At 47.5% G+C, this 14,627-nt stretch overlaps 2 protein-coding genes across 11 annotated transcripts in view; one reads left to right on the top strand and one right to left on the bottom strand.

Moving 5' to 3' along the window:
- The window catches only part of WIPI1 (WD repeat domain, phosphoinositide interacting 1), a 47,501-nt gene extending 34,862 nt beyond the window's left edge, over positions 1–12,639 (top strand). For 2 of the 3 annotated variants that reach the window (XM_082212687.1, XM_082212686.1), the window contains 7 exons: positions 228–298; positions 667–774; positions 2,449–2,613; positions 3,477–3,584; positions 6,083–6,204; positions 7,294–7,394; positions 12,097–12,639. In XM_082212687.1, coding sequence (XP_082068813.1) covers positions 228–298; positions 667–774; positions 2,449–2,613; positions 3,477–3,584; positions 6,083–6,204; positions 7,294–7,394; positions 12,097–12,138 — 717 coding nt within the window. In that variant the 3' untranslated portion in view covers positions 12,139–12,639. Of the gene's footprint in view, positions 1–227; positions 299–666; positions 775–2,448; positions 2,614–3,476; positions 3,585–6,082; positions 6,205–7,293; positions 8,665–12,096 lie in introns of all 3 variants that reach the window. The other variant, XR_014216753.1, reaches the window with a different exon arrangement.
- ARSG (arylsulfatase G) overlaps positions 6,679–14,627 on the bottom strand; it is a 118,757-nt gene continuing 110,808 nt past the window's right edge. For 7 of the 8 annotated variants that reach the window (XR_014216736.1, XR_014216737.1, XR_014216738.1 and 4 more), the window contains 2 exons: positions 12,605–12,862; positions 6,679–8,214 (listed from right to left, as the gene is read on the bottom strand). The gene's annotated coding sequence lies outside the window, so the exon portion shown is untranslated. The remainder of the gene's footprint in view (positions 8,215–12,604; positions 12,863–14,627) is intronic. The other variant, XM_082212566.1, reaches the window with a different exon arrangement.

Raw genomic sequence — 14,627 nt, 5'->3', positions numbered from 1 at the left:
CGCCAACCTTCTGATTGGCAAGTCCTAGGCTCTGTGGTTTAACCCACAGCGTCACCCGCGTCCCTCGTTTGTGAGTGCTAGGAAATACTTAATTTATTCTCGTGTGTGTGTGTGTACACGTACCGAATGTCCATGCCGGAATAATTGTAGCATGTCTTCTGTGAAGGCAGCTGGTCCTTGCAACCTGGTGGCTGTGTGACTTTCATGCCTTACCTGTTTTCCTTCAGGGAACCGTCATTCGGGTGTTTTCCATCCCTGAGGGGCAAAAGGTCTATGAATTCAGAAGAGGAATGAAGAGGTCAGTGCTACACTCTAGCCAGTGGCTCTTTTTCTTCTTCTTTTTTGACCCCATATGAAATGCACGTCCTACTACCTAGGCGGCTTGAAGGAAATGAATTAATGGCCACGCTGAGATTTTGAAATGAGGGCTACAGCCCATTCTCTTTTCCAGTGCTACATCACATTCGCTCATTGTTGGATCCCTAGCTGTAGGACACACAGACCAGCAGCAGGATATGATTTGATCATATCGTGTTCATTTCCTCCACCACCTCCAGCCTGCAGATCTCTCAGATCTGCTTATTTTGGCCACGGCCTAGCACGGCCTGACCTCCTTTTTGTTTTTGTGTCAGCTGCAGCAATCCTCTTTCCTTCCCTTGGGCTTAGGTACGTGAACATCAGCTCCCTGGTGTTCAGTATGGACTCGCAATTCTTGTGTGCTTCAAGCAACACCGAGACCGTGCACATCTTTAAGCTGGAACATCTCACAGACAGGTGGGTATCCAAACAGTGCCGCGTGGGCTGTGGGGAGTCTTAGCTGCAGTGAGATTCAGCCCTGGCCCAGCAAAGCTATGGGAAGAATGGGAAAACATGGCTCATGTATATCCAAGCCATCACTGTCAGTTGGCCCCAGGGTATGCGATTTCAGCACATACTTGTCATTTTCATCAAGTTACTGGTTGTTGTCTTTCTTTTTTTAAATGGGCCCATGTTGTTTAGACAAAGTTGTGATGCCACACAGTGGGATGAACCTGTGGCTGAGAAATGGGATTGTTAGGACAGGAGACAGGAATCAAGAGCATGCCTTGATTGTTGTGGCAGCACTCCAAGAGCCAGGAAGAGCAGAACTGAAGGAGCCTGGGACCAGAATTGAGGGTGAAGGTGGGTCTGGGGTGTGCTAGACCCAGGAAACTGCTTGAGCATCCAGCCCAAGGTCCAGCTTCCAGGCCACAGTATTTATTCCAGACATTTGTTGGAGAAAGGCAATGTGGTTGCGGCTCTGTGACCAGCACAAGTCTGCAAAGGGCTTGCACCTGTTTCTGCCTTCAGTTGTTTCTGAGCCAAGTGTCTGTTTGCAAAACCAGTAACTTCAGTTCAAGAATTGCTGTTTGTAGCAGGGGCAGCTATCTTTGGCTGTATATGGACATTGTGCATCACCCAATGGTAGCCTGCGTGCAGTTTTGGTATCTGTGTGAAAAAGATAGCTGCCATCTTTGCCTCTGGGTAACTTCAAGTCTGCTTTGAAGCAGTGACTACTAGAGCAGCCGCCCACAGCGCTGGTGTCCTCCACACATTTTGAACTACAGCTCCCATAATTCCTGACCATTGGCCATGCTGACCAAGGCTGATGGGAATGGAGTGCACGGTCATCAGAGGGCGCTAGATTAGGGAAGGCTAGGCCAAAGATTATTAGGGTGGAAAACAGGAATTGGCTTGGGTGGAACTGAGTCTCTTTAACATAATGCACATTATCCAGGATAAATGTTGAAAATAGATAACGTACGCAGAAGCCCTGAGAAATGATCATCTGTCACTGATAACTGCTTCCCGTGGTAGATTTAAAGTTGGAACACAACCCTCTGCTAAGTACAGACTTGTTTTTAGCTATTCATTAGTGTTTGGGTAAGAAGGTACATTCATAATGGCTTTCTGTGAAACGGGGTTTAATTGTACAGGCTGTATCTTAACAGATCACTGCATTCCCTTCCCAGCATAGGAGTGTTTTGCCCAGTTATCATTGGGACACACAGTGGCTTATAGCATTGTTGCCTAAATATACTCGTTCTTGTTGGAGCAGACAAGTTAGCTCAAGCAAGCACAGCTGTGCCGGCATTATATATGACGAAACTTCACACACAGTTGGACAGCTGATACAATTTGAACTTGCATGTAGATTTCAGGTTTGACTTTATTGGCAATGATATCGTGACACATTGCACTTTAATAAGTTGTAGATTTGTGTATGCCCCGAGGTTCTTATACTCTTAAAATGCTGACACTGAGGGAAACTCCCAACGGGGAAAAGAGGAATTAGCAAAGGATGAATAGGAGCCAGGGAAGTTGCATGTATGTAGCCTTGAGGGGTTTAGGACCACACTATTGCCTTGATGCTGCCTGGTCTAGATACTAGACTAAGAATCTCAGTGCCTGCTGCTTTGTTTCTCTTAGCCGGCCGGAAGAACCCCCGTCCTGGAGCGGCTACATGGGCAAGATGTTCATGGCCGCCACCAACTACCTCCCTTCTCAAGTGTCAGGCATGATGAGCCAGGACCGGGCCTTTGCCACCGTGCGCTTGAACTTCTCTGGACAAAGGAACATCTGTGTGCTCTCCACGTACGTAAGCTGTGGCTATAGCAACCAAGCAGCAGCTCCTTCTGTGTATATATACATAGGCATCTCTCAGAGCAGCATATATATATGCGCACACACACACCCTGAGTTGAGGCAAGCTGGAAGTTTGTTAGAAATGTATTGACTGCATGGCAAGATGCGATGTGTGGAAATGTTCTGTATCTTGCTTCTTCTGCACTGGACCACTGCCATCTGTATCTGCTCCAGGGAAGCTGCTGGGTGCAGAATACAGGTAGTTCAGAATTTTAATCTGTTTTGTGCCCCAGGTCTGAAAGAGAGTCGATTGCAGTGGTCTCTTTAGGGGCTTTCTGCCTACCAGAATAAAGGCTGAGGATGTCTTTGGCCCAGGAGTAGTAAATGTGATGTTCTATGGACTACAACTCCCATTAGTCCTGACTGTCGGCCATGCTGGCTGGGGCTGATGGGACTTGTAGAGCATCATGTTGACTACCTCTGCTTGGCAGGAATCGGCTTGATGGAAGGAATTATTATTTTTTGCCCTATTCCAAGTTGTGGTGAAGGCTCACAGTAGTAGTGGTGGTGGTGCTCATAGTGACTGAATTTGGGAAGGTCTCATGTAGGAGAAGGTATCTCCACTGATGTGTTAAGCAGAACAAGGCATCTGTACATCTGTACCATCAGGGTGTGGTGCGTGTATCCACTTTTCCTCTACTTAATGAGAAAATAGCATAGTAATCGCACAAGAGGAGAACTTACTCATCCAGGAACAGGAAAAATTCACTGCTAAATACCACCTGATGTCCTGGCCAGCCTAGGGCAGGCAAATGGATGGAGAGACCTTTTGTGAGTTCCTTTCAACTCTCCTCTTGCACATTTCTTGTTAGAATCCAGAAGTTGCCTCGGCTCTTGGTTACAACGTCTGACGGACACCTTTACCTCTACAACCTGGACCCTCAAGATGGAGGAGAGTGTGTTCTAATCAAGAAACACAGGTAAATGATACAGCTGAGCTGTTTGAGCACTGCAAGGGGAAATGTCTGGAGGTGGTTTAGCATATACAAAGGGAAGCCACAGGCTATAATAAAATCATGCCCTGTAGTGCTTTAATTCGTTGGTGGTTAAAATTATATGCATGACTTCCTGAACTTATGAGGTATTCCAAAGCTGCCCCACCTTCTAGCAGAAATCCCAAATGTCTCCTGATTGATGAAGCACCTGCACTCTGGCTGTATATACTAGTTTTCTGTAGGTAGGCATCTTCTCCCCCCAAGGGGAGCATCTCACAAAATTACACCAGATGGACAAGGACCTCTTGGGTGAAAACTATCAGACGGTTTGGCCTGAAGCACAAAATCTGAAGGCCCTTTTATCTCAGAAAGACAGAATTGTCTACACACAAAAGCCCCTACCAGATTGTGCAGACCTGGGGAGTAGGATGGATCCAGGGAGCACAACAAGGATGCATGTCACATGTGGAATTGATGTAGCAAAACGGATATGTGAGAAGAACTAAGCTCCCTTGTTGGAAGGGAAGAGTCATAAAGCAACACTTCAAAGGTTCTTGGAGGCAAGCAGACACATAACTGGAGGGAGGTTTGCTCTGTGGCAAAGATATGGAAGTCCTTAGGGCAGTGGTAGCCAACCTGGTGCCCCCCGGATGCTGTTGGACTTCAACTTCAGCCCCACCAGCCTGCTTGGGTAAGGGGAGTTGTAGTCCCACAGCATTTGAGGATGAACGCATTGGCTGCCTCTGCCATACGGTTTTCCCAAAAGGATGAGGTGATGCATGAGCAGCCTCTGATTGCTTTTTAGAGAACTGTTTCAAGTGTTGTGGGTTGTTTTTGTACATTACCGTGGTACTTGATGTTTTGCAGTTTATAGATATTCCGGAAAGATAAGATTTGGAGGGCAAGTAACACAGCCCGAGTCACTGAGGCACAAGGGAAGCATGTAGGTTTTATTCCTAGTTTGAGGTGCTTATATTTGCGCTGGAAATAGCTGAAGATGACAGTGAAGGTGTTTCCCTCGTCCGGGTGTAGATAATGCCAGGCCTTTGTAGTTGGATCTAAACACCCACCTAGGTATTAATTTGGCTGTCAGCTTGTTAAGTGCTGTTCAGCTCACACACCAGCATGCTTCAGATGCAGAGGCTGTGACTAAAAGGCCCGCTACTCTGGGTCGCCCATCTTATTCAGGCATCGCCAGCACTCTCCTGCCTTGGCCCGGAGCCTGTGTGTGTTCTGGGCACCTGTAAAACTTAGGTCACCTCAATGAGGGTTTTTTCCTTGGGTGTTGCCTGTGGCTCAGAATCATGGCTGTGTCCTCCTCCTCATCTGGACAGCTGCAGTGGAATTTCTCTACAAGCCCGTCTGTGCTGTCTAGCATAACAAGCAGAATGGCTGCCCGTCTCTTTGCAGAGAGAGAAGTGAGCACTTGTATGTAGCCTGGTGGAGTGTAACGTCTGTGCATGCTACTGCCCAGCCCTTTGGGCTGGCAAGGGCAAGAGGACTGGGTGGCACCAGGGACTTGCAGGAGGTGCCCACAAGCAGCTGGTGGTGGGGTGGGGGGCTTGCTTGCAACTGGTCTATTCTGTGAATGAAAATCTGCAATGAGCAGGTGAACCCAGTAGCAGAGGGCCGCCATGAACTTCTGTGGTGGAGTACGATTACTGCCATAAGGGATACACTTTAATGATAGTTGTTGTTGTTTAAATAGGGGTATCGCTTAATGTCTAAAGAACTGTCAGAGATACTATACTTCTGAATGCCAGTTGCTGGAAATTGCGCTCAGATCCTGCTTGTTGGCCACTGTGAGAGCAGGCTACTGGACTAGGTGGGCTGCTTATGTTAAATGAGAGCCCTGCCGTCTTCTCTGTAAGGGAGAAGTGTGGGACGACACTGTGGTTGCTCGGTGGTGATGGAAAGGCAATTGGGCTTGCTTTGAGGTCCTGCATAACATTGCGTTGCATGCATATGGGCATGCATATGCATGTCTACAAATTTGGATAAGTAGCTTGAGCAAAGATGGGGAAAAGGAGACCGATAGTTGAAAGGGCGGTGGTGCAAGATTAGGAGAACAGTGCACGGGGAGACTATTTCCCTTACCTGCTGCGCTACTGAAGAAAAGGGGTCTGAAGGATCTGGTGTGGTCCGAGGTCCCTATCCCCACCTCCACAGCAACATTACACCTGCGTCCCAGCACTCTCCTCCCTTTCTTCCAAATGCCAACGTAGTCCTTTTTGGAGAGGTTGTGCTGTCTACATCTGCATAGAGAGGTTTTGCTGTTGAGCATTTGTGTTGGGAAACCAATGCAACATATGGGTCAGAGATGGATGGGACCACGGCACAAGACCCACATGCACCAGCCGTCCAGCTTATACTTTGCTACCCATCACAGTGAAATATGGACATGCATTGTTGATGTTACTGGGTAGCTTGGGAGGTAGTAACTAATTTTATTCTCTTTTTTCCCTGCCTCAACGTACAATCAGCTTGCTTGACCTGGGAAAGGCAGAAGAGAACAAAGAAAACGATCTCCGCCCCCCAGTACCTCAGACTTATGCTGCAACAGTAGCCCGGCAGAGTTCGGTGCCTTCACCTTCGATGGTGCCAGGTGAGTGTCAGGTTGTCATTCAAGATCTTCAGGCTCTTGGTTTAGCCAGACCAGAACTGTTCATGGCTAAGTATCCCCAGATAATGACGTATCTATACACCCCCCCTTGATGTTCTTAAGGAAACAAGGTTCTTTTTCTTATCTGTCACCTCTTCAGATGCCCTGTACCTGGGAGAAGGGGTCTGGCCATAGGCAGAAGGCCAGGTTTCCTTACGCTTTTAATTTCACATTGCCTCAGAACCAAACAAAAGAAACTGAAGCAGCTCAGCACCCTTTGCTCTGTGTCACAACATAAATCTACGTGGCCAGCGTTGCCAGGCCAAGCCACACGTGTTGTATGATATAAAACCATCAAGGCTGGGTGCATTATGTAGAAGTTTAGAAGAAGAATAAAGTCTGATAATGCGCACAGAATTCAACTTCCCATGAATCTCAGCAACCATAAAGCAAAAAAAAAAGAATAGATCACCCTGATGCAAATCTTTACCTCTCCTTTATTTTTGTAATGCAGAGAAACAGCCACAAATGTCTTCTGGACATCTTGTTTTGCTCTGTGCTGCTTATAACTGCAAAGTAAATGTAATTATAGGAAACATACCCATTGTGCTGTCTAATAGACAACGCAGACTCCCTTGCTTGCATGTTGGTGATGCGCTTTGCTCATGTCATCCCAAGCAAAGCCACTAGAAATCTGAACCGACTCGCTTGACTACTCTCCTCTCCCCTACTCTTTCCTCTATCCTGTCTGTGCAAACAAGTTAGAATGTGTTTCTGTCCGTCCTTTATGAAAAGCCTTGGGCGCCACTAATGCTTATTGAAGATCCCACATGAATCAAAACTCTGCATGTCTGATTCACAGTGGAAAGCCTGAGGCTTTCATTAGAATGGAAACTTCTCCCCGCCACAGTCTGGCAGTTGCAGTATTGGTGCAGCTCTCACAAGTCCCTTCACTTCTCTCTGTTTTGCCAAACCTTGCAGAAGGAGGGGGGGGAAAGCACTCAGTAAAATCACCAAATGCCGCCCCTGTCTACCCAGCCTTTGGGCTTTTCAGCTGTACTTATTTCCAGTATTTTGTTCCTTCTTAAATAGGTTACTCAGAAGATGGAGGAGCCCTTCGAGGAGAGGTTATACCGGAGCACGAATTCGCCACTGGGCCAGTGTGTCTGGATGATGAAAATGAGTTTCCACCTGTGAGCATTAGGAGTACTTAAGAGAGCACTATGGGCCTCATGCTGCGAAGAAAGCGTTTAACCTCTTCTTCCAGAAGGGCTGCCCCTTCCTCTCCTTTCTGTAGCCCGCAGCAACTAAATCAGCTATGCTCTTATAAATGGGTAGATAAACTCCCACTGTGCTGGGAGAGGGGCTTGGGAACAAAAATCTTATTTATAATCCTGATATTCTACTGTTGCATTGGTGTCCCAGGCCCAGGGAACTGACTGAGCAGGTCCATTCCTGCGGAGGTTCAGCAGTGCTACAGCTGCAGATGCTTCCAGACCATTTAATTGATTCCCACCCAAACCCTCGTCTTCCCAAGAGGAGGGCACACTCAGAGTTCAAGTCTGGATTTCTGCAGAAAGCATCTGAGATGGAAATGGTGGGAGGAATCCTTCAAATGTCAGAAAGAGGCATGTTTAAGGGCATCTGTTTGGTCCTTAGAATGTGTGTTTGGATTAAGTGACCAAAACGAAAATGATAAAACTGACTCGTGGCTTTGGCTTTTGTGGGTTCTGGGCAACTGCAGCCCGTGCCCCCATTCCTTCCCAACCCAGTCCTATTGCTGGTAGCTTTGCCATACCAGCAAGATGCTCAGCCCCCCAGCTTTGCTATTTGCATGTTGGGCTGGGGGGAGGAAAAGACCTGCAGGGCAGCCATCAGTATAAAATGGTGGTGCAGATAGAAGCATCAGCTAAGGGGAGATGGGCAGGTGCAGTGAGCAAGCGCTGGCTGGGCAGCAGTCGTGGTAGTGATGGAGCTGCTCTTCCATCGCTGGGCTCTCGAGGTGGGACCAGCCTGTGGCGGGAGAGAAAAAAGAGAGAGCGATCAGCAGCCCAAGCCTACTGACTGCTGCATACACAGACCAAACCTGTCTTTAGCAAGGAAGGTTGGAAACTTAAGGACATTTATTGGTGTTCCCGCTCTTTCTCCCCTCTCTGTAATAGAAGTCTGCTACCTTCCAGTGTCTCTTTAATCAATGCTATTTATTTTCTAAGAAGTAACAAGCGATGTATTACGTTCCTTCTAAAGGGTTCCATCCCTCTTGCATGGTCTTGCATTCAAAAGGAGTCATGGGGAAGTGATTTCCATGCTGTGTCTTAACAGCGTCAAGTGATCCAAGCATTATTGCAGAGCTGAGCATCTACCTGCCGAACCGCTTGTCTGCCTTGCTCCTGTTGCCGCTTCTCATGCCTGCTGCTTCCCCTTTCCTGCTGCTGCCAAAACTCTTGCCCCGGGCTGTTAAAGGTGAGAGGAACCGTCCCAGATAGCCTTATGCTGTTGTTTAGAGGCTGGAAGAGGACTGGCTTGGTCTAGGGCTAGGGAAGCCTTCCAGATGGTGTGGAACTACAACTCCCACAATCCCCGACTTCTGACCATGTTGCCTGGGGCTGATGGGAGTCCAGCAACACTGGAAGACTCACACGTCAGCCACCTGTTATCTATGGCACCTGCAAGCTCGCTCTCCCCTAACCTTCAAGGCTGCCTCTCATCTTCTCTTTGTGTCTGAGGGGGGAGGAATGCCATGGTGGGTGTGAGAGACAGGATGGAGCTGGGGGTGTTACTTGCCATAGACAGCCAGGCAAGCACCACAGTGCACCTCTGACTGAGGATATAACGGGCTTAGTTTTGGCATTTGTTACTAGTTGTGTGGGCTAGTGAAAAAGCCAAGGCTGAGCAATCAACAATGTTCCCTGCTTGCTAGGCCCCCGTAGGAGCTTTTGGGTTTGTTTGTTTTTGCGATAATTAAACTATTCCCTCCGCATATGGCCATGAACACTTAGGCAGTATCCAACCCACAAAGACTAGTGTTCTATTTTAAAAGTGTAAAGTGTTGGCAATTTAGATTAATGGTTGTGTTAGTCGTGCATGCATATGTACGATTATTGACCTTCTGGGGTTTGGTCACAACTCGGCTGCGCGCTGTGCTCAGCATCCTGTTTGAGAAGCTACTGCACTTAAGAGTTGTTTCTTTTTACCTTTGGCTGCCTTAATAGAGGAGGGTGGATGGCGATCTCTTAGTATTTCGTCATCTCTCTAGGATCAGAAACTTGGGATTATTTTTCTCTCCTTTGTACCAACCTCCCAGGTTGTTACGGGGGTTTCCACTTGCCATATTACTTTAGGAATCCTCCTCAGTGCTCTGTGAAACTCTTGGTGTGATGATGTGCCTTATTCATAGGGAAATTGCCTCTCCATGGATATTGTAGCAAGCATTTGGTTTCTTAACAGTGCAGGCGGGGATGGGGGCAGTTTGACTGCTGGGCTCAAGCTGGCAGGGCAGAATGTCATTTTTCCAGGGGGTCTGTGTGTAATGGACATACATATCCATCTGTTTTATCATCCCATTAGAAACAATGGGAGGGGAGGCAGAGATTTAGTGATCTCTGTTTCAGGAGCTTGACTGAATAATTCTCTAGTATGGGGGATGTCCAAGCCACTTCCCAGCATACCCTCTTTTTTCCTGGCCCTTCTGACAGTACTTTTAAGGTCAGTTGGACCGGCCCTTTTTGGCGCTAGCAGAGGTGGGAAGGGAAGCTCCAACACTGGACCTCCCTTTCTGATTTTGAAGCTCTATGTCTGACATAGAGGGTGGGTCCATTCTAGTCCATGGCTTGTAAGGGTGGCCCTCCTTGGCAATTGCTAATATACTGGCATAAAAATAGGTTTTTCAAAGGGTATGTCTACACTGTCTTCTGCACAGGAGGAAGTATCTACACACATCAGAAACTGCTAAATTAGCCCCGTTCCAATTTGGACAAAGTGGACTAGCCACACCAGACCCAAGTGCTAGAAGTTTTTTCCGATGTCTGGGTCGTATTGCAACCTTCACATCGCTAAATTGGGCATTCCACTACCATTCCTCCATATTACTTACAGGAGGTAGAGGGGAGTTAGGAGGGGAAAGCTAGGAGATCTAATTTGCAGCACCAAGACTACAAGCTCTCTTGTCCAGGCAAGCGTAAAAATGTAACTGCCACAATGTGAAATGAGCGTTCTGCATGCATTGCAGGTGACGATGGTGTGCATACTTTCTCCTCCTTTAAGATGCTCTTCATGTGGAAAGCATCATTGTATGTGAAGCTGTGGATGGGTAAGCCTGTGGAATCCAAGCAGCTTGGGATCAAGTGCCACTAAAAACATGATTGCCGTGCGCCAGCTGCATCACTTATGCTCTTGGAAGAGCAATTTCCATACAGGAGCACAAGGAACTCCAGCTATTGTTAGGGTTGGGCGATACATTGCAGTGTTGAAAACCAGGCATCAGCAGCTAAATATCAGCACATGCTGATACAGTGGTACACCGTAAGACGAACGCCTCGGAAGACGAAAAACTCGCTAGACGAAGGAGTTTTTCGTTTTCTTAGCCGCTTCGCAAGACACATTTCCCTATGGGCTTGCTTCGCAAAACGAAGCTTGCCCCGCAAGCTCCGGGGATAGCGGGGAAGTGCAGCGTGTCTTCCCCGCTGTCCCCGGACCTCTTTTGAAGCAAGGGGTGGCGGGGAGAAGATCGCTTCTCCCCGTTGCCAGCCCCGCAATCTCCGGGGACAGAGGGGAAGGCGCGCGCCTTCCCCTCTCTCCCCGGACCCCTTTTGAACCAAGGGGCTTCAACGGGGAGAAGCAATCTTCTCCCCGCCACCCCTTCCTTGCTTTAAACAGGTCTGGGGACAGAGGGGAAGGCGTGCGGCGCTTCCCCTCTGTCCCCAGACGGTCTCCATAGGAACGCATTGATTGATTTTCAATGCATTCCTATGGGAAACCGTGCTTCGCAAGACGAAAAACTCGCAAGAAGAAAAAACTTGCGGAACGAATTAATTTCGTCTTGCGAGGCACCACTGTATATCACAATGGCTGAAATGTATATCAGCTGCTGCTTTCTCCCATTGCCCAACCCCATACTGCTGTGGCTTCTGCAAGCAAGAGCAGTAGGAGGGTTTGATCAGCTATGTGGTGGGCAGCTTCCCCCCCACCCTGCAGCTGATCAAACCCTTCCCTTCCAGCTCACATGAGCAAGCTCCTAGTGGGCAAGCTGCGTCTTTCCTCTTGGGGTGGTTGGTCGCTCTGGGATGAAAGACACAGCCCACCTTCCTGGGCGAAGGCAGGCAGGCAGCAACCAAGCACACAGAGCCTGAGAAGCATGTTCAGGCTCTGTGAATCTGTCTGCCTTTGCCTTCATCCAGTTGGGCAGCCTAACTCTTTCCTCCCGGAGCAACCAAGGACCCCACGAGGAAAGATGCAGCCCGCCCAGACGCCTTTGCCTTTGGCAGACAATTTGAGCTGCTGATTCACTGCGGCTCCCTGGTTGCTGCTTGCACAGCACAGGGGAGACAGGAGGTGCGCTGTGCTGGTGGCGGCTGGGGAACCACGATGTATCAGGTGACCCAGCACATGCTGTGTTTACAACCAAGACAAGGGGTCATTGTTTAAAGCAGGAAACACAATTCTCAGTCTTCAGTTCCTCCTAAGATGGGCATTGGGGTTGCCCAGATAATTCTTTTGAATTAAGGACACGCAAAAAAACTAAGTGACCCACAGATTTTGCGGAAAGCAAAACAGTTGCATGGCAGGCTGCCTCCCTGCTGCTTCCTCTGCATGTTCGCAAAGTCCGGCTACAGCACACTCCCTGCTCAACGGCATGCTGCTGGGAAAAGTAAGGCCCTTCTGTTTTGATTTTGGTAGATAAACTTGTGCCGTGGAAGCCAGACGAACAAGAGGTCATGAGGAGTGGCAAACAGCAGAGCACGGAGCGACGGATGGGAGGTAGTTTGGAGAAACAAAAAATGGGAAAGTGGAAGATCCCACAAGTGAGGGGGGAAGCCAGAGGTGCTCCAGTGCTTTTAACACAGTATGTTTCTTCTTAGCCCAACCCTTTCTGGCCCTTTGTGTGTATTCTCTTAAAAGTGCTGCGTGGGTTTGGTATCAATGTACTGTATATGCACATTGTTCTATACTCAAGTGTAAATGTAATCCCCCCCTCAAAAGAACCTGAATTTTATACACATGCCTGCCCTTTTCTAATTTATGTCGTGTATAAATGTACTTAACAGAAGTCTATTGATCTATGTCCTTTGTACAGTATATATACATAATATTTTACCCAGGCATAATATTTTTGCAGTGACCTATTAGGGAGACAGGGGGAAAAAAGAGAACTCCAACTTACTGTGTTGGCGCTCTGTTTAAATACCTGTTAATAAAGTCACCATCGTGTCAGCAGCAGCAGCTGTCGCCTTGCGTTCTGTCTTGTTGTTTTGAATGGAGCCCTAAAGATGTCAGCCTTGATTAAGTTTTACCAGTGGAGCTGCTGCATCTGCTTGCAAATAGAATCCCTTTTTCTTTCTACTGTACACCATGCCTCAGTTGCTATTTTCAGAGAATCGTGTCTGGAGATCCACAATGAGAATTGCCTCCCTTATTTTCCTTTGTATGTTGTGGACCCTCCTGCCTGCAGAGAAAGAGATACCATGTATTTTTCTGTGTATGAGACTATATTTTCCCCCAAATTTTTAAAGTTTAAAATTGGGGGTTGTCTTATACACGGAATGTTGGAATTAATTCTTACTTTTGGGCTCAAAAAATATAGGTTTCTTATACACGGGGGTGTCTTATTCACAGAAAACTACGGTAATTATGTCTATAGCATAGTAAGGACCCGAGTCACTATTATTATTTAAATAAGAATTCTTTAGATTTTCAGATCCTTGTAGTTGGCTCTACCCGATCTTGCAGTGACTCCATATGCCTAAGACCTACTTTAAAGACCCCCTCAAATGTCTTGGGCCATGGCTCCTACTTAAAATAAAAATGGCAACCGTCTGTCTGGTTCTCGTGTCCCTGTTTGTAACACCTTACGCAACTAACTTGTCTCATCCTGATGTCAAGATGCAGCAAGGCCTGCCAGTCTGTGATGCAGAGATGGAGACAGGGAAATGCATAATCCGGTCACAGGTAAGTGATGCCAGACATGATGGGGGCGAAATAGACGTATTGCCATTTTGGGTGGCCGTCACTCAAGTGTGACTGCTTGCAGCACTGGATTGAGGTGACTTTTGCAGAGAGCAGTAATTGCTTAAGGAGTTAAATGCCACCGATGCTGAGATGAAATGTCCCCATTTACAAAAAAAAGTGGTAAGTCTACAGTCTTATAAGTGGGAGGATCCCCTAGAAAGTTGCATATACACTGCTCTTCTAACAGGATAGCATGTGCATCCCCAGAGGAGCTCCAAGTACACCTGCAGAAAGTTTTTGTTTTGCAGGGAGAGACGCATGTTGGGGTGGGCCTTGGACCCAGAAGCCCCTTTTTTCTCCAAAGCACCAAGAACTACACCAGCCTTCAGGGTGGCATATACAGTGGTACCTCGGGTTACATACGCTTCAGGTTACAGACTCCACTAACCCAGAAATAGTGCTTCAGGTTAAGAACCTTGCTTCAGGATGAGACCAGAAATTGTGCTCCGGTGGCATGGCGGCGGCCCCATTAGCTAAAGTGGTGCTTCAGGTTAAGAACAGTTTCTGGTTAAGAACGGACTTCCGGAACGAATTAAGTACTTAACCTGAGGTACCCCTGTAGTTTGTTTTCCCTCAAGTATTATGCATTAAATCAGCAGGGCTGAGGATGTGGCAATAGTTCTCTACCATGAATGCTTCTGTGTCCCACCTACTCCACCACCAATAGGATTGCTCTGGTTTAAACAAAATACAGTTATTGATCGTTACTTTACAGTCAAATTCGAATGTAAAAAAACCCACATACAAATACAGTGGTGCCTCGCAAGATGAAAAGAATCCGTTCTGTGATTCTCTTCGTCTAACGGTTTTTTCGTCTTGCGAAGCAAGCCCATTGACGGATTAGCGCTTTTAGCGGCTTATCTGCTGATCGGATCAGCTGATAAGCAGCTTAGAGGCTTAGAAAAAGGGGGGGGGGAGGAAAAAAAACCAGCAGGAACTCGCAAGACATTGTTGTCTTGCGAAGCAAGCCCATAGGAAATTTGTTTTGCGAAGCACCTCCAAAACGGAAAACTCTTTCGTCTAGTGAGTTTTCTGTCTTGCGAGGCACCACTGTAAACGTGCAACAGAACAAAAGTATAAACAAGGGCTAACAATAATGCCAAAGTTGTAAAAAGCAGATCTAAAATTAGGAATCCTGGCTTGTGTGCATAAAGACTTAGAGCCATGTTAGAAATCTAGTCTGATTATAAAACATCGGATGG

Source organism: Podarcis vaucheri (genome assembly GCF_965113315.1).
Source record: "Podarcis vaucheri genome assembly, chromosome: 2".
In the NCBI taxonomy this organism is placed as follows: domain Eukaryota; kingdom Metazoa; phylum Chordata; class Lepidosauria; order Squamata; family Lacertidae; genus Podarcis; species Podarcis vaucheri.
This window is presented reverse-complemented; position numbering and strand designations above follow the sequence as displayed.